This window comes from Calypte anna, chromosome 15 (assembly GCF_003957555.1).
Source record: "Calypte anna isolate BGI_N300 chromosome 15, bCalAnn1_v1.p, whole genome shotgun sequence".
NCBI classification, from domain to species: Eukaryota; Metazoa; Chordata; class Aves; order Apodiformes; family Trochilidae; genus Calypte; species Calypte anna.
Window position 1 is genome coordinate 10237047 of NC_044261.1, and position 27611 is coordinate 10264657.

The 27611-nt window shown below is 48.6% G+C and overlaps 3 protein-coding genes across 7 annotated transcripts in view; all 3 read left to right on the top strand.

The window, feature by feature from the left end:
* The window catches only part of PXN (paxillin), a 43545-nt gene extending 26365 nt beyond the window's left edge, over positions 1-17180 (top strand). Inside the window, exons 4-15 of one of the 3 annotated variants that reach the window (XM_030460314.1) lie at positions 868-1007; positions 1375-1576; positions 2071-2206; positions 6133-7173; positions 7992-8258; positions 8750-9169; positions 9777-9857; positions 11891-12061; positions 12407-12580; positions 13112-13193; positions 13565-13713; positions 15651-17180. In XM_030460314.1, the coding sequence (XP_030316174.1) occupies positions 868-1007; positions 1375-1576; positions 2071-2206; positions 6133-7173; positions 7992-8258; positions 8750-9169; positions 9777-9857; positions 11891-12061; positions 12407-12580; positions 13112-13193; positions 13565-13713; positions 15651-15917 (3130 nt within the window). In that variant the 3' untranslated portion in view covers positions 15918-17180. The remainder of the gene's footprint in view (positions 1-867; positions 1008-1374; positions 1577-2070; positions 2207-6132; positions 7174-7991; positions 8259-8749; positions 9170-9776; positions 9858-11890; positions 12062-12406; positions 12581-13111; positions 13194-13564; positions 13714-15650) is intronic. The other 2 variants (XM_030460315.1, XM_030460316.1) reach the window with 2 other exon arrangements.
* Positions 17181-19450: 2270 nt separating this feature from the next.
* On the top strand, positions 19451-22528 carry RPLP0 (ribosomal protein lateral stalk subunit P0). The gene is made up of 8 exons (XM_030460827.1): positions 19451-19514; positions 19688-19791; positions 20226-20401; positions 20496-20583; positions 20861-21007; positions 21258-21443; positions 21723-21863; positions 22302-22528. Exons 2-8 carry the CDS (start codon positions 19738-19740, stop codon positions 22464-22466), a joined length of 957 nt encoding a protein of 318 aa, XP_030316687.1. The 5' UTR covers positions 19451-19514; positions 19688-19737; the 3' UTR covers positions 22467-22528.
* Positions 22529-22745: 217 nt separating this feature from the next.
* GCN1 (GCN1 activator of EIF2AK4) overlaps positions 22746-27611 on the top strand; it is a 41188-nt gene continuing 36322 nt past the window's right edge. For 2 of the 3 annotated variants that reach the window (XR_003988209.1, XM_030460365.1), the window contains exons 1-5: positions 22755-22781; positions 24906-25008; positions 25561-25624; positions 26176-26307; positions 27366-27474. Coding sequence is in view for 2 of the 3 variants with exons in the window: in XM_030460365.1 (XP_030316225.1) it covers positions 22764-22781; positions 24906-25008; positions 25561-25624; positions 26176-26307; positions 27366-27474 (426 nt within the window). In the remaining variant the exon portion in view is untranslated. Of the gene's footprint in view, positions 22782-24905; positions 25009-25560; positions 25625-26175; positions 26308-27365; positions 27475-27611 lie in introns of all 3 variants that reach the window. The other variant, XM_030460364.1, reaches the window with a different exon arrangement.

The following is a 27611-nucleotide window of genomic DNA, read 5'->3' on the forward strand; positions in this document are numbered from 1 at the left end:
GTGTGATTGTCAGAGTCCTAAGGCCTGTTAAATATTAACTTTCTGAACGTAGTATGGCAGTGTGCTGAAGACAAGTTCCTATTTTGGATTTGGAAGGTATCTTTTTGATAAAATAACTTCTGGGACACTGGATCCTCATTAATGTCATTGCTGTAAAAAACACTGCACTGGTGCTAGGTTTTGCTTTGAAAAAGTCTGCAGTTGTGTGTGGTAAACGGGATGACCCCTGTTGAATAAGGAATAATTACAGCTTGTGTTTTATACACACTTGTGCACAGATAAACTTCTTTAATTGCTTGTGTGTTTAACACAGTAGAAAATAGTTTTAAATTGCTTTATTATAAGTTGATGAGAGCTTCCCAAATTAAAGGTTTGAGGACTTGAAAAGAAACCTTCAAGTGCTACAAGAGGTTATTCCATAACCTGCTGCTTTTGACTTTTTGTTGATAGCTTGAGGTTTGTACTTTGCCTTTTTTTCAGCCTGCATTCTCTCTCCTAAATGGGGGAGGTTTTTGTTCCTTAATGTGATGTCAGCAGAAATAAGTCATTTTCCTGTATGCCAGCTAATGGTTCTGCTGCTGTTCTGTGAGTCTTGGATCTGCAGACAGTTAACTCTTTGCTGCAGGGCTGTGCAGCACAGGGTCCTAAAAACCTGAGGGCCTGTCTGTCAGTGCTGTTTCTGTAACTGACAATGGAAGATGTGGCTAAACAGCACCTGCATTGTAGTCATTTCACAAAGCACACTTCTTCCCCCAGAGCTAAATGCATCACCTTGAAAAGAACAGAGTACATGTGTAAACTTAAGTTTCCTTCCATCCTTTCCCTTAATCTTGAATTGGAAGTGTCACACTTCTCCTTTATCTTTAGTTTCCCAAACAAGCAGAAGTCTGCAGAACCATCTCCCACAATGACCACCTCCTCTCTGGGCAGCAATCTCTCAGAACTGGACAGACTTCTTCTGGAACTGAATGCTGTTCAACATAATCCAGCCAGTGGCTTCCCAGCAGGTAAGGAATAGCAAGACATTTGGTATGAGTGGGTAGTTTGTTTGTCAAAATAGTAGCCTGCTTTTTCCTTCCAGTATCCTATTGGGGGAGATCCCTTCATCCTCTGATCAGAGATTCATTTGATACAGATGGGATTTCTTGAGGCTTGTGGTGTAGCACACTGCTCAAAGCAGGGCCAACTTCAAAATTGTCTCTAACTAAAGTTTCAAAGTTAGTTTTCTCTGGCCCTTGAGGTGTTAAGTTCTGAATATCCTCAAAGATGGATGTTCCATGAGGTTTCTGGGCAATTTGTTGCTCTTGTCTGTGACCAGTGTATATGTCTGGACCTATGAGACTGAATGACTCACTTCTGCTCTCCTTTCTTAAGATGAAGCCAGCAGAAGCCCATCACTGCCCAGCATGACTGGACCTCACTATGTTGTCCCAGAGAGCAGCAGCTCTGTGGGAGGGAAGGCTGCACCCCCCACAAAAGAGAAGCCAAAGCGAAATGGTGCCCGTGGGATCGAGGACGTGCGCCCCAGCGTGGAGAGCCTGCTGGATGAGCTGGAGAGCTCTGTGCCAAGCCCAGTGTGAGCAGTCTTCTGGTGGTTTCTGGTTTGGGTGGAGTGGGACAGGTGCTGGTGGGAATAGTGACTGTGGTTTAGGGGCAGATGTTGGAGGAGAGTGAAAGGCAGATGGCTTTGTCTGGAGGGTCAGATCCCAGGCAAGCATATGAAGAAGCTGGTGCTCCTTTATCTGTGCCTGGAAGAAAAAAAATACATAAGTCATGTTATGAGAGGTTCAGTGTTCAAACTCATTTTTAAAGCTGATCAGAAATAGCCACTGTCTGATAATGGATGTTTGGTTATTATCCATTTCTTGCTGGATGCAGGGTGTCTGTGTGTGCTCTGGTGTTAGACTTGGCAGGGAGACAGGGTCTGCTTAGGTCTGGGGCAGGGCCAGGCAGTGTGGGCAGTGGTGGTGAAACTCAGCACTTGCTTGGGGCAGCAGTGGGGCTTTCAGTCTAGGACTGTTTTTCTAGTCTTAAACACCTTTTTTTTTTTCTTTTTTTTACCCTTGTCAGCCCTGCAATCACTGTCAGCCAAGGGGAGGTGAGCAGCCCCCAACGGGTCACTGCCAGTCAGCAGCAGACCCGTATATCTGCTTCTTCAGCTACACGAGAACTGGATGAGCTGATGGCATCTCTCTCTGACTTTAAGGTATCTTATCATATCAACACCTCCTTCATCTTGTCCCTTCCCACCCTCAGACTCTCTAGTCTGTCAGCCACATCTGCTGACCTAATTTGGTGCCCAGAATGACATTTTTACCTCTGACTTGCCCTGAGAAACTTCCTGTGGTGGTATTTTTGCTTTTTGAGGGCTGCTGTAGATGTTTGCAACTGCTATAAATTTTCATCACTGTCAGGGTAAGGCACTTCTGGGGTCTGTTTTTCCTTTGGTTCTGCAGTTTGTTTGCCAAAGGTAATCAGCTTAGTTACTGCTTAGAACAGGGTGAACTGTTTTGCTATGCTATAACTTCAGTAGCAGAGCATGTATACCAGTCTGCTTACTGACAGAGACCAGGCTCTTCTGTCCTGTGGGGTGACCCTCCTCTTTGGAATGTATTTTTACCCTGATGCGCTTTCCCTGAGGAGGATCTTCATGGCATGTGATGTGAACACTGTAGTCTTTGTAACAGAGAGCTGGAGACTTCCAAGGTTAAAACAGTATTATTCACTCCAAAATGGGATTAAAGTCTGTGCTGCTTGATTCTATTCAGAATCTTGTTTGGAAATCAAACTATTGTATTGGAAAAGAACTACTACTTCAGTCACAAGTAGCACATTAAAATCCCATAATAGGATGAGCTCAGGATTAACTTTCCCATGGCAATCCTGAGAGAGGAAGCACTTAGCACATGTATTTGGATAACTTATTCTTTATTCTTGTAAGTATACTATCATTGCACTAGATGGTTAACTGTGGAACTTACTTTACACCCATAGTCATAGCAAAATGACAAGACATCCAGTGGAAGCTTTGCTGTTTGTTGTTCCCTCTGTGCCACCATTCATGTGAGCAGTTTTGATGTGTGCTGGGGTTTTGTGGAGGCCACTGCAATACCTGGTGTGTCGACTAAATGTGTGAGTTTAGAACCCAGCAGTGAGCATGCACACTCTGTGAGACTTCACTTCCCTTGCACTTGCTGGAATTGAATTCAGCTTGCCATTTCTGGCACATGTACTTAATTTTGTGAAAGTCTAGGAGTAACTCACTGTTTTTTTTAAACTTACTACAGTCTGTTTAGTAGACTGGACTATTTAGTCAACTGCAAATACTAACACCTTAGTGTTGCCTTTTTTCTTCTGTCCTAGTGTAGAGTGCAGGATATCCACATGTGTCTGTTCAGTCATGTTGAAAAACTGCTGTTGTGAAGCTGGAGGGGAGTTCCCACCCATGGTGCTTCCATACCCTGCCTTGTTCCTTCCCTGTGCTGTGGGAGCATAAGTGCCATGGCCTTGTGCCCCTGCTGCTTTTATCAGGGCCTGGAAAAAAATCCTGGGGAGTGGTTGCTGCTCACCTGGGTGAGCTCTTGGCAACTGAGAATGGCCTTGCCCAATACAGGTTTTCCTTGCAAAATACAAGGAGGGAATATTTCTAAATGTGGGTGTTCAAATGCTTTGCCTTCTTCAGGAAAGGCCTGAGACTCTTTCTGCAACTCCAGTAAAATCTGTGTGACACAGAGGAGCTGCTTTCTGTAGTCCTGCCTGCCTTCCTGGCTTAGTTTCTAACAAGAAACTTAACAAAGTTCTGAAAGGGAACTGAAATTCAGCAAGACATTAAGATGTAGGCTTTATAAACACAGCATTAGTATTTCAGCAAGGCATTGATCTCATTTGTGTCTAAATGTTCTTCTGAAGCACAAAGAACATGGCTTCTGTGATCATTGTCCTCTTGTTGAAGTCATCCCCTGTTTTTAACAGTTGCTTTCCTTTTTCCTGTCCTCCAGGTTATTTCATTTTTCTCTTCAATTCCTGTTTTGATTTTACCTCCTCTGTTTGTGCCAGCTAGTGCTGTCAGCTTGGCTGTAAAAAAGGATTTCTAGTCTGTACCAGTGGCGGAATGGGAGGGAACTGGTCTTTGCTGAGGTGAAAAATATGTCAAACCTGTGTGTGGCTGCAAGAAATTGGACAGAAAAACTAAGTATGACATGTACCAGTGGAGCTGGTAGTTGGTACAGCTAGAAGTTGCAGTAGACGGGGCTGGGAGGAGGGGAAGCACTGATGTTTCATTTCCCTGGTACCCTAGAGTAAAAGGTGCTATTACAGACTGATACATTACCCTTTTATCATCTTCTGCTCACGTTAATAAGTTGCTCATTCTTTTCACTTACGGAATCCATTTGATTTTGGATGTTTAGCTCATCAGTCAGTGGGCATTGAGATTACTTAATGTACTTGTTTTTCCAACCTCTGCCATTTCTGTGTAACGTGATGCCTGCTTAGTGCATAGCTAGATGTTTGTATTTAACTGTTTTGTTGCTGTGTTACATTGCTTTTATTTTGGAGCTAGTATGCTCTTAATACTAGAAATACTGACTTTTGAGCAGAATGTAGTCTTGCCTTGAAAATGATTGACTTCATTTTAGGAATTCTGGAAACTAAATCTGAACCATGGCATAAAACCAGGTTACCTTTACAAGGGCATCCAGCTTAGGCAGAATACAAGGGGAGGGCAATACTGAGAAATTCCCTCATTTTATACACTTGAATGTACTTGTCCTTGCTGTGACTGTGGGTCTTGCTGTACTACTTGGGAGGAGGAGCAGTCTTTACTGAACTGTGATACCCTATTAGTCTTTCCTTTCTGGGTACAGTCTCCCTGTAGAGCTACTGGTGACTTCACTAATGTGTGTGTATGTGTGTGTGCCAGCAGCTGCTTAGGTCAGGGGAAGGTATGTATCTCTTCTACCTACTGGCAGATTTTCTGCATGTTCTGGTTAATTTTATCCTTTTATTCTTTATAAGTATCCCAGAAAGTAAAGGCTGAGATACTGTGGATGGGCTTAGGAATTTATGTGCCCTGCCTTAGAGAATGAGCACTTAATTTTTTGAGGCTTCTTTGGAAAATATGACTAAGAATCAGAGTAGGTCCTGATAGCTCTTGGATTTGGAAATCTTTTGTGGATACATTTTTAAAACTGAGAGGGCTCAGCATTGGCTTTAGGTACCTCTGAATGAACTTGTCCAAGCCACTCTTCCGATTTTCCCTTTTTGAGAAAAAGAATTAGTATCAATTTTTTGCCTAAAGCTCAGACAGGAATCACTGAAAATAAGGGAAAGAGGACTCATAAATGTTTGTTTTCAAAAGACCCTCTAAGGGCAACCAAAAATTCTGTATCAGTTGCTGTTGTTAGAGTGTATTTTGGATCAAAAAAATTAACACTGATTTCATTTCAATGTAAGTGTGGAGTCTTTAGCCTACAGGGAAGAGGCTGATCTAGCCACCTAAGCAATGCTTACAGGGACATGGAGTGAGTGACAGCCTCATGGATTTGGTATGTGTCACAGCCAAGGTGAGATTAGTCATGTGAATAGAACAAAGCCCATGTCATCTGTTCTTGCTATGAATGCCCTGAAGCTTTGTTTTCATTGCCTTGTACCCAGCCAACTGGAGCATTTTATTAGTGTATCAAGAAGAAAATGCCACACTTTGTTCTATTCATTGATTGCTTTTTTCAGCTTTGAAGTGTAAAATTTACATGTCTCTGTATGAATAAGTTAACCTGACCCTAACTCATGTCTAGACATGGCTGGGTTTGTAGCTGGCTTCCCAGCAGCCTCTGTGTGCCCCCAGCACAGCAGCAGATGAGCTGTCACTTAGAGGGTGTAGGAAAAGGATCTTGTGACTGCAAAAATTCATCTCCTATAATCTCATGTGACAATCAGCACAATGTTGTCCTGGTTCTGCTCTCTGGTATCTCATTGTCCTTCCTTACTGTTGGAAGTAAGGCTTTTGATCAATATGGTTCTTTGATTTGGAGGTCATGATTGCCAAAATGCTTAATTCTTTGCTTTTTTCCCTTCTCCTTACCTCTGTCTTTAACTTTTTCTTTCCTTATTCCTTCTGTCTCCTTTTTGCAGACTAGTTCCACTATGTCTCTGATTTCTGAACCTGCTCTAGAACCAGGTACCAGTTCAGCAAATGCAGATTCCAGCAACACTTCTCAAAGCTTAACAGTGCTATCCCATTCCAAACACCCTTCTGCACCTCACAGTGGGAACTCAGCAGTGCCAACATCTGCCCCCTCAGCAGTCCTCTGTGTTGAGGAAGGCAGTAACACAGTGGCTCTGCCTACTGCAGGGCATTCTGCTGCTCCTCCCTGTTTGCCACAAATGGCCCCTCTGCCCCCACCAAGAATATCTTCAGGTTCTGCTACTCGTGGGGAGCAGATGAGCTCTGCAAGCATGGTTCAGATGAGCAAAAAGCCTGACTCTTCTGGAAGTGTTTTTCACATTGTGCCAACTTCCAGTGTGGAGCTTCTGTGTAGACCTGGTAATGTGGAACCAGAAGTCCTGGAGAATGATTTGGTGAAAGAGGCTGAGAAGAAGGAGCAGAGAACAGACCCCAAAATCTCAAGTGTACCAGTTTCCAATACTTTAAATGGTCAAGGAAAAGGCCAAATACCTAAAGAGCTTGATCAGCAGGGAGTATTCAGGGACAGTTCAGCCCTTCCTTCCCAGGGCAGAAATGTGGAAATAGCTTTAGATGAACTATGGGCCCTGGAGCTGCCTGCTCATGTGCCAGAGGTACATGCAAAGAATGACAGTGTGAATCCTGTGTATGAACCTTCTGTTGTGGCCCTGGATCGGGCAGATGTCTTTCCAGAGACTAAAAGCCAGCTGGGCTTTGTAGAGAAGCAGGGACAGGAGATAAAGGCTGAAGTACTGCATGAAGCCAAGGTAGATGGCTCTCCAGAACTGGCCAAGAAGAGGCAGGGCAGAGAGAGAGCTCCTAGGAAGGCAGGTGCTGCTAACACGAACAAAGCTGGAAGAGACCAGGAAAAGGAGCAGTTCAGAAGCTCAGCAGTTGCTCCAGAATCTCCTGAGAACATTTGGAAAGCTGAATGGGATCTGCCATGTGTATCCAAACCACCCATTGAGAGGATTTCTGCATCAGGCCAGGCAGGCACTGAATGGATGGAGGAGTAGGATGAGTCCTAGCTAGGACTGTTCTGACAGTGCACTAACATTTTATGTGTGGTGAGAGTGTGCCCAGACTCACCCACACTAACAGCATGTGGCTCTGAGCAATGTTACTGACAGCTGCATGGCACAGAGTTTTGAAATCCTCAGCTTTATCTTCTTGTCTCTTCTGCATGTCAGTCAGCATCACGGAACATGGCAGTTTGTAGGGACTTGCCTGTGAAATGAAAGCTTATTCCTTAACTAGGATAAGACTCAGTCTATAGAGGCCCCTGAAAAATTAAAAGAGCTGTTTCATGCCACTGAAGGATGTTTCTGACTTGGGATGGCAGCTCGTCTGCTCTCCTTCCCTTTTTAGGTCTCATTGCTGGAGCTGTCAGTGTTCCTTCCAGGGCTGGAAGTACACTTTGTGCCCCAGACATCTCTGACCAAGAGTCTTATGCCTGTAAAGGGCAAACATAGAGAGGCTGCTCTGTGTCCTTGTGATGCTGAGGTTTCTTTAATGCTCGGTTGAGTGGTCAGAGGCTGCACCTCCTATCTTGGCTTCCTGCTTTTTAATCTTTCCCTTCCTTTTCTAGATAGTTATTTTTGGCTGCTGTGATGATCCTTACGGGCTTTTTCCTTATACTGAGTCACTGTTCTGGGCTGTGCCAAGAAGGATTTTGGCACTGTACAATAAATGTCATCACTCTTTCTGTTCACAGTTGTCACTTATGGCTTGAGTTTGTGCTGTTTGCATCTTGGGGCTTGCTCTGACATTGCTTCTCTCTGCTGATACTATTACCTTTATCATTTAGATTAAGTCTTTAATCAAGAGGACAAAAGAGACTGCAAATGTGCATCCAATGTCTCGGGACCTCTCTCCAAGGCGTAAATTAGGTCCTGCCATGTTTCACAAGACTGAGTCCCAAGATCGCTTGGTTGGAGAGCTGCAGGACAAACTGGGCATCACTAAACAGGAGGAGGAAGAATGGAAGAGCCAGGATGACTGGCTGGGAGAGGGAGTCATCATCACTGCCAAACCCCAGGGGAAAGAGCAGAATGGTGGACAGCAAGTAGAGAAGGTAGAAAGCAGAGATGTGCTGGGCAATATCACAATGTCCCTCAGTCCTGATAGCATGGAGTGGAGGTGCAGATTAGATTTGAGAAGAACTAACTCTGCTTCCCTTTGGCCTGAAAAGGGAAACAGCACTCAGGTCCTAGTTCTTGATGTTTAAGAATTGGAGTGGAATCTGAGGATGCTGGTCAGGGTATCTGGGCAGTCTGCTAGTATCAAATATCCATTGTTTCTGTGAGCATTAATTTTAAAGCCACACCTGTCAGAGAGGTGTGCTTTATTTTCCCTGATACTCTACCTGAGCAGGAAGCTCTGGGTCTAAGGTGGTGCTCTACCTCAACTACACAGGGCACCATGTTTTCTAGTTCCCTCCTCTTTCTTGCTGCTTTTTCCCCTTAGATAAACATGATGGTAACAACCAGCCTTCCTGTTGCAGGAAGTTCTTGTTAGTTCCTCTTTGGATTTATTCACCTTTCTTCTTCCTCCCTGTCTTTCCAGGTGGTTTTTCCTCCAGAATCACCACTCCCCCCAAGGAGGACGATCTCTGTTTCAGCCTCTCCCTCACTCCAGCCTTCCAAAGAAGCTGCAAAGATACTCCCTGCTAATGCTGTTCCCTCTCATCTCTATGGCCCTGCACCTCTCCTCCCACCTCAGCCTTCCTATGTGCCATCTACCCCAGCTCCTAGTCCGGTCTCTTCTGCTTCCTTCAGCTTGGCTCCCCAGCCTCCTTTCCAGTGGGAAACTTCTGATGATGATTATCATGAGCTTTCTGTTGTGGGCACACCTCCTTCTGAAGATGCTGGGCATTCCTGTTCTCCCCAGACATGGACCCTTAGCAGCAAGACAGTTGTTTCTGTTGGCTGTCAGACTGAAGATGATGCTTCCTTCCCAGAGATGCAGGCAGGCTGCTCTCTTCTGGTTTGTTTTTTTTAAGCAGTGTTTTCCAACTTGATAGCTCAGTAGATACAGTGTTCAGATAAAGGCTGGTGCTGAGCACCCCTAGCTAGGAGAGGGGACTCTCTGGCAGTACCTAATCCCAGCTGTGTGTCTCTAGCTGTACAAAGTACCTGTCTGTGCAATAACCTCCTGGTGTGTGTGTGCTTCCTGCCTCTCCTGGTGATCACTTTGTGCAGCAATGACTCTTACTTCCCTCTGAGATGAAGAAGGTAGCTCTGGAACACAAGCTGCAGCTCTCCCTGCCACAGTCTCTTTTGGAGGGAGAATAGATTCACTAATCCACTTGGATTAGTGAAAGGTGGCAAGATCTCACTATTGGAAAGAGCAAATCATCAGTCCACCCTGTATTTGCCCATTTAGACAGATGAGCACAGTGCAGATGGATTTAGGGGAGGTTATGATCAAGAGGTGTTCTGCATCTCCTGTCGGGGAAGGGCTGCAGCTCCAGGGTGGTGGGAAGTCTTAATGTATATGAACAGCATGGTGGTCTGCAATGTTTTGGGTACAGGCAACTCTAATGGAGTGAGCAAAGAAACACCTCTGCATCTTGAACTATTGTACTTTTCAGGTGAATTCTGCTCCTCCCATCCTTGACAGTGCCAACCTTCTGGCTGCTCATGCACCCCTGGCCTCCCCAGCCCCCGAGAAGGCAGGACCTCCTTTCTGTTTCCCTAGCATGGTGTGTGCTCTTCTGGTTGATGAGTGTGTCCCAGGTGCTGCTGGGATCTGCTCCAAGAGCTCCTAGCACCATTAATGTGGATGCTGTCCTGTAGTGCATGGCTTGCTGCTCACAGAGCTCCTAACTGAACTCCAGTGATGGCAGAACCCATGGGTGAAGGATAGGAATTTGAAGGGCCTTTGCATGATGAAGGGATGTGGTGCTGAGTGTCCCCTGCAAACAGCAGGCATTGTGTGCAGGAGGTGGGAACAAACCTCTGCCAGGTGGGGACTCTTCTGTGAGCTGTCAAGAAGGCTGAATCACCAGGCCAGGTAGAAATTGTGGTGTGGCTGCCCTGAGGTCAGCTGTGGTTTGCAGGAGCATGTGGTCCCTACAGGCACAGGTGAAGTACTGCTCTACATGTTGAATTCACCTCAACTCCCTTCTCTTCAGGTAGTATTTATCATTATAGGGGGGCATTTGTTCCTGCCCTGCCTGGTGGCCCCTGAGTTAGAGAGGACATGATTCTCTTCATGTGGCCCAGCCCTTTTCCTTCTGTGCTGTGCAGGAAGCCCTGGCTTTGCCTGGGACTCCAACCTGCCTTTGTGTACAAGGCCCTGTTGTCTCTCCTGTGAGAAGTCTCCTTGCAGTGATGGGCTTTGGACACAATCACTGTAACTGGTAGCAAGTAACTGCTGTGTACTGGAGGGTTTGTTTTAGACTTAGGACACTGGAATGTGATGGGGCTGCTGGACCAAGAGAGGCTACAAGTTATGGGATGGCTGGGAGGAGAAAAGCTGTGTGCTAGGCTCCATCAGGAGTTGTGTTGCATGCAAGGCAAAGCTGATGAGCATTGTGTGTATATCTGTGTGTAAAAAAGCTAAAATTGCATATGTTGTGAGAATCTTTACACAAACAAGTAAAAACCAGGGTTTGTCATTGAGTAAACTAGACTACAAGTACAACCAGCCTGGAGGACTGGGAATAGAGCTCCTCCTGTAGCTGGAAGGGCAGGTTCTGCCAAGGCTGTGAAGCAGTTCAGCAAGCTGGTGGGTTGTTCACAAGTGTAGATTTTGTCTGTTTTAATCTATTCTCTTGGTAGAGAGAGAATGTGTTACAGACTAATATTTCAGGGAGGAACATCTTTGGGTCCCTCTAAACTTGACATAAGCTATTGCAGTGCAAAGTCAGCTAAAATAATCTGTATTTCATTATTGCAGTTTGCCTGCAAAGGGGACTTTGGTGGCCAGAGAGAATATATATTTTGGTTTTAAGTTAGGAACCTAGGTAAAACATTTCTCCCCCTCCTTTGGAAAGCCTTTTCAAGCTCCCGAGACAAGTTTCTTGATTGCTTTCCCCCCCTGCAGCCTTGTCTTCTGGAGCTCTGCTGAGGGTGCACTGCCCTCTCTGTAGGCAAACAGCAGGCAGCTTGTAGGCAGATGTTTCCTTCCTGCTTCCCCTTACCCAGCTCAGTGTGGGGTGAGAGCCACCTGATGGGGCAAAAGAGATTTGGCAAAAAGATCTGCAGAAGGTAGTGAGGAAGGAGGAGCAGAGAAGACACTCCTGCTGAAAGCAGGGGGGGATCTCTATCAAAGAAGAGAGGGTGATGACTGAGAGAGAGCAACAGCATAGAAAGAGAAAGGTCAAGGGGAAGGGGCCCTCTGGATGGCCAGTCTGCTTTGTCAGCTGGCCAGGAACTGATGAGATAAAGGGAGATTTTTGGCAGATGCTTAGAGAGCACCGTACACACTGCTTAGGGTCCTCTGGTGATGTTCTCCTGTATGTACACTGAAGGAAAATCACATCCTCAATTCACAGCTCTGCTGTTATCCCAGGATCTCTGCATGGGCAGAATACATATGTCTACATTGTCCTGGCTCTTGCTGGCTTCTGCAGAGAGTGTAGCTGTCTCTTGGCCCTCTTCTGTCTGTTTCTATAGAGAACACACTGGCAGCAACAGCAGGCATTTATCTTCTGAGTGCAACAGCACTTGCTTTACAGTCTCTGTTTTCTCTTCCCTGCAGTTCATGACACAGGGGAAAACTGGGAGCAGCTCCCCTCCATCCACCGCCTCCAAGCCTGGCAGTCAGCTGGACACCATGCTGGGAAGTCTCCAGTCTGACTTGAACAAACTGGGTGTAGCTACAGTGGCCAAAGGTGTCTGTGGAGCCTGCAAGAAGCCTATTGCTGGGCAGGTGAGTTGAAGGTGCTGTGTCATTGCTGAGTCCTGGGCTGCAGCTGGGAGTAATGGGGAGGGCTGTTTCGTGAGGCTAAAGAGACTGGAGATGCTGGAGAAACTGAAGTACTCTATTTATCCACTGGCTAGGTACGCTGTAAGCTCCTCCAGTGACCTCTACCCTGCCCTTGAGGGACTGCCCTCTCCTGAGATGATAGGTAATTCAGTTTTCATGCTACCCCAGTCCAGGGCTCACTTGAGTAGTAGAACTTGTCATTCTTGCTGACCTCCAGCTGGTATCTTGTCAATGTGGTCTAGGGGAGAGGGAGATAGAGTTGTCCTTCATAATTTGTCTTCCCAACAGGTAGTTACAGCCATGGGGAAAACCTGGCACCCTGAGCACTTCGTCTGCACCCATTGCCAGGAGGAGATTGGGTCACGGAACTTCTTTGAGCGGGATGGTCAGCCCTACTGTGAGAAGGATTATCACAACCTCTTCTCCCCTCGCTGCTACTACTGCAACGGGCCCATCCTTGATGTGAGTTCCTTGGGGGAATAAGGGAATCAAGGAGTAAGGTGAGGTGCTGCAGGCCTGGATGTTAAAAACTCCACCCATGTGTCCTGGCTGGAAGATTTTGTGTGGTGACTGCTGTTTTTCCTTTGCCTTGGATCTGCAAGGAAAATGTCGTGGCCCAGTCAAGGTCTTACACTAGTGAGAGGAGTTAGTCCTTCTTACCTTTGCTGGAGCCCTTCAGAACCCCACATCACTCCATCGTGATTCTTCAGGATTTGCCTGTTGGTAGCCTGTAGAAACAAGCACCAGTGCTAGTCCTGAGAGCTGAATGGGGCCCTGTGTAAGGGAGGAATCAGTGCCTATCTTCCTTTTAGGGTTCCTTTAAGTGTGCAGTAGGGAAAGCCTGAATGAGCCAGAGGCTGGGGAGAACTGACTCAGCTCTCTAAAGGACAGTCTGTTTTAATGCACACTCTGTCAGTACCAACATTCATGCATTCTTCCCACCTCCAAGCTGAAGCTATCGTTTGTATGACTTGCACTTTTTCTTCTGAACAGAAAGTGGTGACGGCTTTGGACAGGACATGGCACCCTGAACACTTCTTCTGTGCCCAGTGTGGAGCTTTCTTTGGACCTGAAGGTAATGCTGGTGTATGCAACCTCCTCCCTGAACTGCAGACCAGTGTGTAAGGCAGAGCTGCTATTAGGGACAGCCTGAGAAATGATGAGGGGAGCTCCTGGAGTTGCAGGGGATGTAGCTGTGCTGGGGACAGGATGCTGGCAGTATTTCTCCCTGGAGAGGGCTGGTGTGCATGTGTGTGTATGGGACAGGAAGGGCAGCAGAACTTGGAACAGCTACCTGCTGTGTGTGTGTGTGTTTGTGTGTGTGTGTGTTTGTGTGTGTGTGAGTGTTGGAGGAGGATCCTACCCACACTGGTTATCCCACAGAGCTTCCCTGGTCAGAGTTAGAGATCAGGAGCTGATACTCTTTGCCTCTCTTCTCCTTGGCAGGATTTCATGAGAAGGATGGCAAAGCCTATTGCCGCAAGGACTACTTTGACATGTTTGCTCCCAAGTGTGGAGGCTGTGCCCGGGCTATCCTGGAAAACTACATCTCTGCCTTGAACACCCTGTGGCACCCTGAATGCTTTGTCTGTCGGGTAAGAAACCCTTTGCTGCTTCTGTATGACCCCTCTCATTTCCACCCTACAGACATCTGGTCTTTTATCAGAAAAAGGCATCTGTGGGGTAGTGAAGGACAGCCAGCCCCACAAGATAAAAACATGTCAGCAACCAAACACCTTCTTGTTCCTCTGCCTGTTTACATTAAACTTTTTAGCTGCTTTGTTCTTTCTGTTCCAGCTGCAATTATGGGTCTCTGCAGCATCTCACAGATAAACAGAGACATTTTCTGTGACCTTTAAATAATTATAATCTGAGCTTTTCTGTTAGCACTTGCCTCAGCAATCAGATTTTGAGGATCTTCCTCCAATGCTCCATCTGACAATGTGAACTAATGAGACTGACCTTGTTCAGACAAACATGGAAGTCAGTGAAATAGTGGCAGGCTCCATACAACAGGCATAATAAACAGGAATACTGCAGATTAAATGCTTGGCACTCTTTCAGAGAGCCTTGCAAATATTAACTCTTACAGGTCCCAAGAGATAAGCAAAATCAGCCAGTGTTTTCTAGACTGGGAAATGCAGTCTGAGACCAGAGCAAGCAGCAGAACTACATGCTGATGATTCCTGGTATGGTTCTCTGAGCAGACTGTCACCATGCTGTTGGGACTGCCTGCCTGTGGCTTACAGAGGAGTGTGCATATAGTGGAGGCAGAAGATGGCAGTCCTGCCTGTTTGGGGCTGGCAGAGGGCTGGGCCTTTTTTGAGACTTCAATCCAGTAGTTCTGCTCTCCTTTCCCCCTGCTGCCACACTGCCTGCATTAGTGGGGCCAGCACAGATGTCTTCAGGAGTGTGAGGTGCAATTCTCTTCCTGTTTTTCTAAAGCAGAACAGAGTTTTCAGCTGTCCTGCTGTCTGAGGACACTGTTTATTGAACTAGTTTTCAGCATTAGAAAACTCTCAGACTCGCTGCAGGCAAACTGCATTTGTCCCAGTGTTGTGAGTGTTCAGCTATCCACAGCTCTGTATCCTGTTTGCTGCACTCCTGTGTGCATGCTGGGGTCCAGCTGTGTGTGATGCTGTGTGTCCTGCCTGGGCAAGGGGATGGTGTTGGGGCTGGGCAAAACCAGGATTCTGGAAATCTGATTTCTGCTCTCGGCCTTGCTACTGCTCTGTCCCTTAAAGCTGGCAATATCACCAACTCTCCCCCCACCTTGCTGCCTCTTTCCCACTGGTATAAGCAGGGGTGTCTCCTCAGTCCTGTGGGGATGGTGAGTGCTTCTGTTGAAGGTTCTGAAGTGATCCTCAGCTGCCTGATAGTGAGGGAGGTGAGGAGTTCTGGGTGCTAATAAGCACGTAGCTGGTGTATACTCTATTCAAAATCATTAGTGCTGTAGAATTAGTTTCTCCCAATAGCCATGTGTACCTGCTGGAGATGTTTCAGGATGAACAATCCTGCTCTACGTGTACCTGTGTAGTGGCAGCTGTTCTGGAGAGAGCACTTGTACGGATTTTTTGTGCCTCATTTTCTCAGCTGGAACCAGTCCCATGTTTATCAGAATTCAGCTGCATGAAAGTCTGCTTCTGCCTGCCATAGTGGAGAAGCTGGAATGAGATTTTAAACCAAAAATTTAAAAAATATGTAAAGGTGCTGCAGTGTGTTCCCATTGCAGAGAGAGGAGTGCTCTCCTTTCTCCTGGATGGACACATCTGGTAGCTCATCTGTGGTATTTTCTGCTACAGGTGGAGCATGGTTAATTCCCTTGCTTGTGGCTGTATCTATCAGCCTTTCCTTGGGAACTCCTCTTGATGGAGAGTTTGACTCTTTGGGCAACAGGATGACGCTGAAAGGCAGCAGCTCACCCTGCTCACAGTACAGCTAGGCTGTGCCACAGAGCAGAGGCAGCTTGTGGAGCTGCTTGCATCCCCAGCTTGTTACACAATCTGTCCCCTTCTGTTTTATCCTCCTGCAGGAATGTTTCACACCATTCATCAATGGCAGCTTCTTTGAGCATGATGGGCAGCCCTACTGCGAGGTGCATTACCACGAGCGTCGTGGCTCGCTCTGCTCCGGCTGCCAGAAGCCTATCACAGGACGATGCATCACTGCTATGGGCAAGAAATTTCACCCCGAACACTTTGTCTGTGCCTTCTGCCTCAAGCAGCTCAACAAAGGAACCTTCAAAGAACAGAACGACAAGCCCTACTGCCAGAACTGCTTTCTCAAGCTCTTCTGTTAGAGGCATCCTAGATGGGCGCTAAGCATCTTTCTGCCTCCCCCTTGGCAGTTCTGTCTCTCTGAACATTACTGTGATTTAGAAACCTTACCAGGCAGGGGAGGAAGGTGGGGAAATGGGGCTTAGTGCTTTCTGCTGCTATGGGGAGGCAGTAGATCCAGAGATGAGACGGACCATTAAACTGGAAATGCCCTTGCTGTGTCTCAGTAGAGAGAGGCTGAGTCCCCTCATTATGGTGTGTGTGTCTGTGTGTGTGACTGACAGCTGAGCTTCACTCCAGGGCTCCAACAGGGAGACTTTACCCAGCCCCCTCCTGACAGAAGGAGCCTTTGCCAGTACATTTCAGCCTGTGTCAGTTCCTTGAGCAAGCCCTGACACTTGCAGACAGTACAGCCCTCTGCTTTGACACCTCCTTCTCAGGCTTTTGTCTGCAATCTGAGCAATAGCATGGCAAGGGCACCCTGCCACCTCAGTGTGACTTCTGGGATCGGAGTGTCCATGCAGGCAGCCAGGACCCTGCAAGGGTCTCTCCAGTTCTAATACACTGTAAGGAGATGATACCACTTAATTTATCTTTTTTTTTTTTTTTTAAGAGGAATCAAGATGTTACTGTGTGGGGTGGGTTGCTGTTTCTCCCCCCCCCGTCTCCCCAAGTTTCTTGCTCCCTGCCTCCTCTCAACACACTGGAGCAAGAGGTGGAGTAAGCTCTGACCATCTCTCAGCACTGATATGTGCTTCTGTGGGTGACATCCTGTGCCAGGCACCTCCATCAGTAACCACACCTGCTTAGGGCATCAGCTCCCCTTGCCTGCTGCTCCTAAAATGGAGGAAGGGGCATCGTCCCTTCTTCCAAAGCAGTTGCAGAGAGGTTAGAGCACAGCCTTCTTCATCCATCCCTGTCATGAGTGAATGTGATGTGTGTGTGTTTTATCTGGCCTGAAACTCTCCCATCTATCAGGGCCTGAAACTGTCAGGAGAGTGAGGAGAAGTGGAGGGGGTTTAAGAAGCCAGGAAAAAAAAAAGATCCAAAGTTTATATCCTCTCTTCTTCCTCTCTGCTAATGAGACCTGTCAGCCCTTGGTATTTCCCTTTTCTGTGCTCTTGTTAAACATGTTCTACTGAGAGATGCTAGAGCAATAACCTTTTATATTGACTGTTACTGGCATAACAAGTCCTTTGGGTCAAGTGTGTGTGACACACTTGGAGTTTTACTATCAAAATGAATACTGTATCCTGTCTTTGATAAGAACTGCAGATTTCTACACTGATTTTGAATTCATACCTAATTTACTTTTAATCCTCTTATACAGAAATTGGTTTTGAAGTGATTTTAAGGAAGCAACTTTTATATCAAGCTGTGCTGTTCCTAGGCAGTATGCCAGTTGTGCTGGTTTACTGCATCTGTAACCTCAATGCTTTGTTAAGCCTAACTAACATTGATTATTTTCTTTTAATTGTGGGTTGGGGGGGCTGGAATCTATGGGGAAGGGAATGTGAGTTTGTTTTTTTTTCTAGCACAGGCAGGTGAACTGTGAATAGCTTTTTTTTTTTCCTGCTTTTTTTTTTTTTCTCCTTCCCCTCCTCTGGGTCACCTGTAAGTTTGTTTTTTGGGTTTTATTGTAACCTGTAAACTGCTGTATTTGAATAACCTGCCATGCTCCCAAAGCCCGGCTTCCAGGATGTCAGAGTGAGTCTTAATGTCCTGAACCAGATCAGTGCTAATTGGGGAACAGAGAGTCTTTTTCTCCTGTAGTGATCTTGTAACTAAGGAGAAGAAATTTGGAGAGACAGACTCCATTCCTGACTAACTGTATAACTTTAGGTCAGTCACTAGACCTTACTGTGCCTCAGTTTCCCCATCTGTAAAATGGGGGCAGTTTAGCCTGGATTTGTGAGGTTATGATGAGGCTTAGTTCATGTTTGCCAAAGCACTTTTAGGTCTCTGGCTGGAGGGTGCTATGGAAGGTGGAATACTACCTGGAAGTCCCTGAGGGTGTCCTGTGTTAGCCAAAAGCAGCCCAGGGAGCAGTGTTGGGAATGACTTCTCCAGAGTGCTGCAGCCACATCACCAGTGACCTGGGGCTCTGCTTCTCAGCTTCCCAGGGGGCAGCTGTGTCAGGAACCAGCCTGAGGTGGGGCTGGCATCTGCTGTCCCACCTAACCCTGCTGCCATGGTGCTTCTCTGCCCTGCTTGGGTCCCTGGCACTGTTTTTTCACCATTTTCCTGTTCAGCTGAGCCTGGGCTGGTGGTTGTGAGGCTGCAGGGAGCTGTGGAAGCATCAGAGCTAAAGCTGCACCAGCTGGGCCCAGCGCAGCCCTCACAGGGTTTGTGAGGTGAGAGGCTTCACGCCTTGGCCTTTCCATCTTCACGTGGGCTGAAAATGAGCATTTCTAAGCTGCCTTGTTTTATCTTGCTGAAAATGTCAGCTTCCTCAGGCCCCACCCAGAGGAGGAAAAGCTGTGGTGTAGGGAGTGGGATGAGAAGATGCTGCTGGCTCATTGTGAGATGCCTGCAAACTACATAACCATGTGCCTCAGTTTCCCTGTCCTGGGGAGTCTTTAACCTACCTCACTGCTGGCTGCAGTTCTGGCATGTGTGGGAGACCCTGGGTGCTGTGGGGGGTCCTGGTGGTCTGCAGCACCCAAGGGGGGGCTCACCTGTCCTTAGTGCTGAGTGGGAATGGTCCAACACCTCCTGAGGAAGATCTGGAGGGTCTCCTGGGTGTGTCTGGGTGCTGGGGTGCTGCGTGTGGATGCTGCTCTGCCACACAACGCCTCTGGGGGCTGCTGCCCCCGCCCGCCTCCACAATGCCTCCCGGTGGGATTGCTGATGCGGTTTTAGGGTAGCACAGTGCGAGCAGCCCGGGAGGGAGAAGGGGGGGTTGGGGGAGATGGGGTGCGGGGTTGGGGCCTGGCACGACCCTGGGGAGCAGGGAGGGGGCTGTGGGGGTCGGGAATTGTCCGTCAGTGCCCGGGCTCTGCCTGCGGCCCCTGGGAAGCGGGATGGGCTGTGGGGGATGCTCCACTGGGTCAACAGTTATTTGATGTCTTTCTCCCATGTAAACTTCTAATTCCGCTTTTTTTTGTTGTTATTTGTTTGGATTTGGGGGTTTGTTGTTTTTTTGGGGGCTTTGTTTTTGTGGGATTTTTTTTTTTTTGTTTTTTTGTTGCATTTAAAATTCTTGCAGTTATGCTAATAAAATTTTTACCTTTATTCTGACGTGTGCGTTGCGCTTGTTAACAGCCCTGGAGCTGGGGAGGAGGCAGAAGCGAAGCGGGGGGAGGTGGGGGTCGGGGTTACTCTTGGGGGGGCTGCTGGGGCACGGGGGGGGCTCCGGGGACAGCGCCCGCCCAGCGCTCCTCCGGCCGCCAGGGGGCGCTCTGCCTTCCGACCTCCATGTGGCGCCCGCGATTTCCGCTGCCAGTCCTGTGAGCGGCAGGCGCGCTGCCCAATGAGGCGGCCCGCTCGCATGACGCGCGGCGGGCAGCCAATGGGGTGAGCGGAGGGTGAGGCACGGCTCGCTGTGATTGGGCATGAGCCGAGCTATAAAAGGGGGTGGACCCGTCCTGCGGCCTTTCTGTCCCGGAGCCCTCGTGGAGGTGAGGCAGCGGCGTGGCGGCTCCCTGGGCCCGGGGTGGGGTGGGAGCCTGCCCGCTGTGTACTCGGGGTGCATCGGGGGTGCTGGGCTGCGGCCGGGGAGCGCGGAGGCTGAGGGAAGTTGGTGGGGGGAGGGAAAGCCGCGGATCTGCCTGAGTCGCTCTTCTCCCGGTAGGTCCCAGCTCGTCTTTAAACCCACCGGGCGATCCTTGGAGCACCGCCGCGATGCCCAGGGAAGACAGGGCTACGTGGAAGTCCAACTATTTTATGAAAATCATCGTGAGTGTCGGCGCGGTCCGGAGGGCTGAGGCCCGCCCCGGAGGCCCTGCCCTAGTGGGGCGCAGCTGCGCCTGGTTCCGGGAAAGATCCCGGCCCACGGGGAGCGGCCCGGTCGCGGCGGGATTAGGCCTGGCGTGTCTTCGGGGGGTTGCTAATAAAGAGATGGGGTTCTGTAGGTTGTCAATAGGAGGAGATTAGGACAGCCCAAATTTGGCCGTTTTTAAGGCTCCTGTGAGATTTTGCATTGGCAGTTCCAGGGATAACCACACGTGTAACCAGATAGCTGAACGAGAGGTGCAGTCCTGTGTTACTTTAGCTGAGAACTCTTTGATTCACCACAGTTGTTTTATGTTTTAACGTATTGAGGCTTTAATGCTGTTCCGTGCATTGGTCCGGATTTTATTGGGGAATTTACAGTGTTTTTCTTGCTACAGCAACTCCTGGATGATTACCCGAAATGTTTCATTGTGGGAGCAGACAATGTGGGATCCAAGCAGATGCAGCAGATCCGGATGTCCCTGCGTGGGAAGGCTGTTGTGCTGATGGGGAAGAACACGATGATGCGCAAAGCAATTCGGGGTCACCTGGAGAATAATCCTGCCTTAGAAAAGTGGGTGTTGTCTGAATGTCCTCCTGGATCCTCTGCCCAGAAGGAACAGACATTGTCTGAGCAGCAGAACTGAAGGCTGTAATCTCTCCTTCAGGCTGCTGCCTCACATCCGTGGGAACGTGGGCTTTGTCTTCACCAAGGAGGACCTGACTGAGATCCGGGATATGCTGCTGGCCAACAAGGTAGGGAGATCAGCCCTCCCCGTGTCTCTGGGCTGGCAAATTTTAAGTTGAAGCTAAAAATGAATTTTGATGAGAAGTACCTGATGATCAGGAGTCTTCAAGAGCTGGAAACTAGGCCCTTGAAGCCTTAGCCAACTGCTGAAGTTCAGCTTCTGTCTCACCTGTGTGTGCCTGGGTGCTGTCCATCCTGGAGGAATGCTTCAGGGGGGAGTTGATGCCATCCCACAAGATCTGTGAGGGGAGCATTCCTTCAGATTTTTGTTTCCCCTTTCTCCAGGTGCCAGCAGCTGCTCGTGCCGGTGCTATTGCTCCTTGTGATGTGACTGTGCCAGCCCAGAACACTGGTCTCGGGCCTGAGAAGACCTCCTTTTTCCAGGCTTTGGGCATCACCACAAAGATTTCCAGAGGGACCATTGAAATTCTGGTTAGTGTGCAGTGTGCTGCTGTTGTAGAAGCTCTTCCTACACTGAAGGGCCCCAGTGTGGCAGTTAAAGAACTGGGAAGTGTAGAAGTATTCTGTCAACAGTGTATCTTAGTGTTCTCTAATCGTGGAGCTGAGCTTGGAGCCTGGTTTTGTGTGCTCACAAGTTGTTTCAGTTCATCACTTGCCTCTGGTGATGTGTGTTTGTGTGCTGGTCCATTGACATGTCTCAATCTCCTTTTCCCTCCCTCAGAGTGATGTGCAGCTCATCAAGACTGGGGACAAAGTGGGTGCCAGCGAAGCCACCCTGCTGAACATGCTGAACATCTCCCCCTTCTCCTTCGGGTTGGTGATCCAGCAGGTCTTTGACAATGGCAGCATTTACAATCCTGAGGTGCTGGATATCACTGAGGAGACCTTACACAAGCGCTTTCTGGAGGTGGGTGCCCCAGCCTGCATCCCTTACATTCCCCTTCTGTGCTCTGGCAGCCAGGGCCCTGCAGGTGTCTTTCAGGGGGTATTGCTGTAGGCTTTTCCATCCAAAGCTACTTCAGGAAGTGTCTGAGACCATTTAAATCCTTTTCTCATTTCACTGGGGCTCTTCTACTGTCCTTCGTTATGTTGGCAGCACAGAAATGAGCCATCACCTGCCGTGGTGTCCAGTCTTTTTGTTGTTTTTCTCAGAGCAGGGAAACATGAGTCTCTCTCCTCCTCACAGGGTGTCCGTAACGTTGCCAGCGTCTGTCTGCAGATCGGGTACCCCACTGTGGCCTCTGTGCCCCACTCCATCATCAATGGGTACAAGCGGGTCCTGGCTGTGGCCGTGGAGACTGACTACACCTTCCCCCTGGCTGAGAAGGTAAAGCTGAAGGCTCTGCTGCTCAGAGTGGGGTGAAAAGGCACTTTCATGGGAACACCTTGCATGTCACCTGGTTTGAAAAGACTTGGACCCATTTGGGTGCCTGCCACCTGTCCTGGGAAAGGGCTTTCAGTGCTTGCTTTCTTGTGCTGTGTGACAACAGGCAAAAGCTGAGCTCCCTGGGCTCCTTGCTGCCCGGGCTCCTTGCTCCCCGGGCTCCTTGCTCCCTGGGGTGGTTGCCCTGGAGCGCAGCTGCCATGTCTCTGGCAATGAGCGGTGCCTCTGTTTGGCTTCTTGTCTGGGAAAGGTTGGACCAGATGTTGGTTGAGGTCCTTTCCAGCCTGGCATTCTGTGATTCTGCCAAGCTGCAAATGTAGCCATAATGATTGCAAAGTGCTTGTTTCCTTTGAGTTAACCATGTCCCACCCACTTGTGCAGGTGAAGGCCTTCCTGGCAGACCCCTCTGCTTTCGTGGCGGCCATGCCTGTGGTGGCCCAAGCAGCTGCACCCGCTGCTGCCCCTGCTGCTGCTCCAGCAAAGGAGGCAGCCAAGGAGGAATCTGAGGAGTCCGATGAGGACATGGGCTTCGGGCTCTTCGACTGAGAGCAGCCACCGTCTGTCTGTCTGTCTCAGAATGGAACAAATAAAAAGCTGTTCTACACCTTGGCGTGTGCCCGTGTTTCTGGTGTGTGTGACCCCGGACCGCTGAGGCTCGGGCAGGGTCTGAGCCGTGGGGCTGTCCTGCGTGGCAGAGGAACCTGCTGTTCCCACGGAAGGCGTTCGGTCCCGCCGGGCCAGGTCTCAGCGCGGTTGCCATGGAGACGGGCCCATCCCGGCCGGCTCTGCGCAGGGCCCGCGACACCCGAAGCCGCTTCCGCTTCCGGTGTCGCAGGCAGCGCCATGGCGGCCGACACGCAGGTGAGTGCGGGTCGGGCCCGAGGCCGTGGCGGCCCCGTTGGGACGGGGAGCCGGGGGGAACCGGCCGGGGCCGCGCCTGCTCCGCCCTCCGTCTCCACTGCACCTCCTCGGCCCATCTGCGGGGCCCGGCCTGGTGCCAGCGGCCGGCAGGGACGTGGCAGCTGTCTCGCGGCGGGCAGGCCGCGCTGCCCCGAGAGCCTCCTGAGGGGTGAGACCGCACCGGGCCGGGGAAGGGGCGTCCCGCTGCCATGAGCGGGTGCCTGGGGGGGCCGCGGCCCGGAAAGAAGAGGGGGGAAGGCGCCTGCGGCACCTGGGAAGCTCCAGTTCCCCGAGTGAGTTCCCTGTACACACCGGCACAAGCCGCGTCCCTCACGGCTGCGTTGCCGGTGCGCTGCGGGCCCTGCCCCGGCTCTGCCGGGAGCCCCGTCCAGGGAAGGAGATTCTGACCCGTGTCCCCGCTCCGGGCTGCAGCAGCTCCCGGCCTGCCAGGCATCACCGGGTACCCTGAGGGGCTTTTTCCTACAGCTTGATGTGTGCGGTTGGGATGTTCCTGAGACAGATCTCGGCCTTCTCAGGATCAGGTCCTTACCGCGACAGATACTGTGTGTGCTCTCTGCATTTGTTTGCAGCAGCACTGCTCGTGTCCTGGCTGTGTGCTGCCTGTGTGTATACAGCCCAATAAAAATAAAAAACCAAATGGGTGCAGCCTGTCCCAGCAGCTCTAACTGGGGAGTGGGCAGCCAGGGCTGTGCTGTTTGTGTAAGGCACTGAGTTGCTCGGGCAGTCCTGTAGTGTTATACATGACTTATGTATTAAATTCCCAGACTGTTTGAAGAATTTTGATGGTTTTCATGTCTGTACATCTCCCCGCTTGTAATTATGCAGCATGAGTAAGTGCAGCTTGGGATGAGTTTGCATATGGTGAGCTCATGTAATAGAGAGTTCTGAAGGAAGATGAGCAGCTTGTTCTGTCAGATCAGATGGTAAGAGATGTTGGTCATCCCCCACAGGTTAACCTGTGCCTTTTATCCAGTTTTTAAGGAGAACTCAAGAGTGTGAGTTGGTCAGGGAGATGTGGATGGCCTCTGACCGGGTAGCCAGTGCTCAGGATTGACCTTCCTGCCTGTCAGCAGAGAAGCTTTGCTTCCTTTGGGAAGGCTGTGGAGGTACCTGGCAGTTGCCAGAGTTCCTGTGCTTAGAAAAAGCCTTGTGGCAAAAATGGTGGAAATTTGCCTGAAGAGGGAAGGAAGAGTTTTGATGAGTTTCTAAATAAATAATATATATCTTGCAAAATCTGGAAGGTTGTGGAAATGGCTTTGGTGTTCCAAGAAGCTGTTTGCTGAGAAACTAAGTTTCTCTCCGAGGTCTTTTTGGTCAGTGTATCTCACCCTCTTGATCTGTCTTGAAAACTACTAAACTATTTAGAGGAGTTAAACTCAATGAGCTGTCTTGGTCCCTTCATGCTGGCGGGTCCAGGCACACAGGCATGAAAAAACCTGTTCAGTGGTGTGATAGGATTTTTCCTTGTGCTGTGGTAACTTTGGGTGCTCCTGATAGCTCAGGGGAGGAGCTTGATAGCGAGGTGTGATCTTCCCTCATCTCCCCAGCCTGGTCTGCAAAACCTCTGCACCAGGAATGTTAACTCTGGAAGAGGCTGAAGGTGAGGTGTTAGTTTGCTGGGCCCGTGTATGGAATTTCACAGCTACTGATAGCCTGAAACCAGGGCTCAGTTTTTCAGGACTCTGTGACAGTGAGCCCTGGGGCATCTGCAGTGACAAGTCCCCTTTCAGAGCTGTGTGAGATTTAGGAGATAATGTACAACCAAAGCACCAGGCATTCTTGAAGTGCATTTTTGGTGTGCTTTCAAAATTCCTGCACTCCAGACTGTTGATCTCTCCCTCTGCCCCCTGTTTTTAGAAGGGAAAAGGTATCCTGCAGAGCATGGGTGCCGTGACAGGGACACGGGTTAACAGGCAGAACAGAGTTTCTGAGTGTCAGTGTGGTTGCGTTTGATCGCCGAGAGGTGGTGTGGTGGCAGATGAGGTTTTTGCTTGCCCAGGTCTTGTGCTCCCTGTGTGCTGATGCAGCAGGGGGGCTGATGGTATTTCCTCTCTGTGGTTGTAGATTTCTGATACACTGAAGCGGTTTGCCGTGAAAGTAACTACACCCAGTGTGAAGGAAAGGAGGGAGATCCTCAGTGAGCTGGGAAAATGCATTTCTGGGAAAGGTAAAAGCTTTGGGGGACTCTTCTGGTGACTAGGGTGGAAAAGAATGTTAGAATGTTTTGTTTCTAAGGCTACGTGAAACTTGTGGGATAGTTTTTTTTGAAGCTGGGGTCTGGCAGGGGATGGCATCTGCACTCTCCCACAAAGTTGATTTTAAATGTGGGGTTTGTAGGTAACACAGGTTTCCAGTTACTACCATGTGAGCTTTTCCACTTAGTAGTACACACACATATATCTAGAGAGAGCGATAGAATGAAAGATTTTGGATAGTCTTAATAAGACAGTTGAAAAAACATCCTCAAAAAGTTTTGGTTTCTCATTTTGCTGAAAATGGCTGTGGAATTGCATGTCTTCCAGTTTTACCCTTATTTTTAAAAATATGCATTAAATGTATAAAAAGAGAACTCTGAGTGTGGTTCTTACAAACAGTTGTGTAGGTGTATAGGGGCTGTGAGCAGCTCACTGATTTCAGTTGTGAAGTGAATGATGTTTGTTTTAAAGATGAGGAGCTTGGTGATTTACAAAGAAATGTTTTGAAACACAATGTGTTCCAGATCTCCCAGAGGGTGCTGTGAAAGGCCTTTGCAAACTCTTCTGCCTTACTCTGCATCGATACCGGTGAGTAAATCGATGTAGAAAGGCTGTATTATCTAACCTAACAGATTTTTGTTTTACTACTAAACTGATAGGGATCAGTTGGAAATATTATCATGCAGTGTCACAGGCACATGTGACACTGGGGATGCCATCTGGTAATTAGGCTCTCAGGTCATATTTGACATTGAAAAGTTTTACAGTGCTTACCTTGTGTTCCACTTCTGATTTTGAAATTAAAGCTGTGGTCCTGTGGTTCAGTTTGCAAGGATGAATGCCTGTGTCCTTGTCAGGCAAGGCTAAGGTGTCTTTTAGATGCTTTTAGAGTGCATTACACTGTGGCCTGTTGTAGAGAAGCTGTCCAGAAGCTGTATTTTCTTTTGCAACCTGCTGGAGAATCTCAACATAACTTCTTTTGGCTGAGGAAGAGAATGGAGTTTTTTGCCAGCAACATTTCCTCTTCTTGGAACAGCAGGGATTAAATAACTATTAGCTCTGGTGAAATGAGAAGGCAGAGTCTTTTGTGTGATGTTGACAGGATGGGGATGTTCACAGAGGTGTCTCTTTCATTCCAGTGATGCAGCGTCCCGCAGAGCCCTGCACCTGGCACTCCAGCAGCTCGCAGAATCCCACCCAGAGGCAACAGCAAAAAACCTTCTGCAGTCACTTCAGTCCTCAGGGATCAGCAGCAAGGCTGGACTTCCCAGGTGCTGGATGTGTTGCTTTGTGTGGAAGCAGCTCTGGGGTTCTGGCAGTTACTTTTGTGTTCAGAATGATTCTTTTGCTACTGCTTGCCAGAGGTGTTAAGAACATCTGCTGCTGGGTCTGAGCTACAGTTTTGCCATTCTTAACCTTAAGTCTGGAGAGATAAGGAATAAAATCTTTTATCAAGGTGTAGTCTCCAAAATTATTGGGAAGGAAAATTTCCTTGCCTGTTAGTTGTTCAGCTGGTGGAATTCAAGGCTTTGTCATAGACATGAAGATAATGAAATTTAAAGCTGAGCTAAGCTACAGGCTGCTGTTGTATGGTGGTAGCATCAGAGAACACCAGTGGTGCCAAAAGGTGACCTAGGGGGTTGTTAGCTGCCAGAGGGCACTGTCCTGCTTTGCCTCCATGGTTGAACAGATATGTACCTTCCAGAGGAATATCTGGGCTTGATTTAAAGGCTTGCAGTGATGTGATACTCACCCCTCAGTTACTGTGGCTCACTTTGTGTGCAAGGACACTTTCCATGTTCCTTCATTTTGAGGGAGAGATCAAAATGGGGTGAGGATCCTGAGGGTGCTGCAAGATGGGAGCCATTACCTGGAGTGGAGGGAGAAGGTGAGAGTTAGCAGAAACCAAAACCAAGTGATGTGCTGGGAGGGAATGTGAGCTGAGAAATGATTTGGTGATCTAAGGCTGGGAAGCTCTGACAGTGAAGATCAGCAGCAGATGAGAAATCTTGAGTCAAGTATTTAATGCTCATTTGTGTAATGGCACTGGAAGATCCAGAAGTGGCCTTTCTTCTGCTAAGAAGGCAGGCAAAATTTTTTGTGCCATTCAGAAGTTGTAAGTACTAAAGAGGGGGTAGCACATATAGCTTAAGAGGAGCAATTATTTCTCCTGAACCTGAGGCATCAGCTGTATTTTTCTCTGATAAAATTCGCCCTCTTATAAGATAATGTTCTGACTTGGGCAGAGATCAGTGTTCTGGATCAGCAGGTGTAAGTTCCATACTTACACCAGCTGCAGATTTACCTCCTTCTCCTGTTTGTACAACAGTAAGAGCAGTGGATCTGCAGCCCTGCTGGCACTCTCCTGGACATGTCTGCTTGTACGCACAGTCTTCCCTACACCTGACAAGAGACAGGGAGAAACATGGAAGAAACTGGTAGGTTCTTTTTGTTTGCAGAAAGATCCCTTTGGAGAAAGGGACTTAAGCATTTCTAATGTGTTTTAAGTTGCTGAAACATTGCAAATAATTCTGACTGTAACTGATAGTGTCATGTTAAATCCAAGTATATGTGG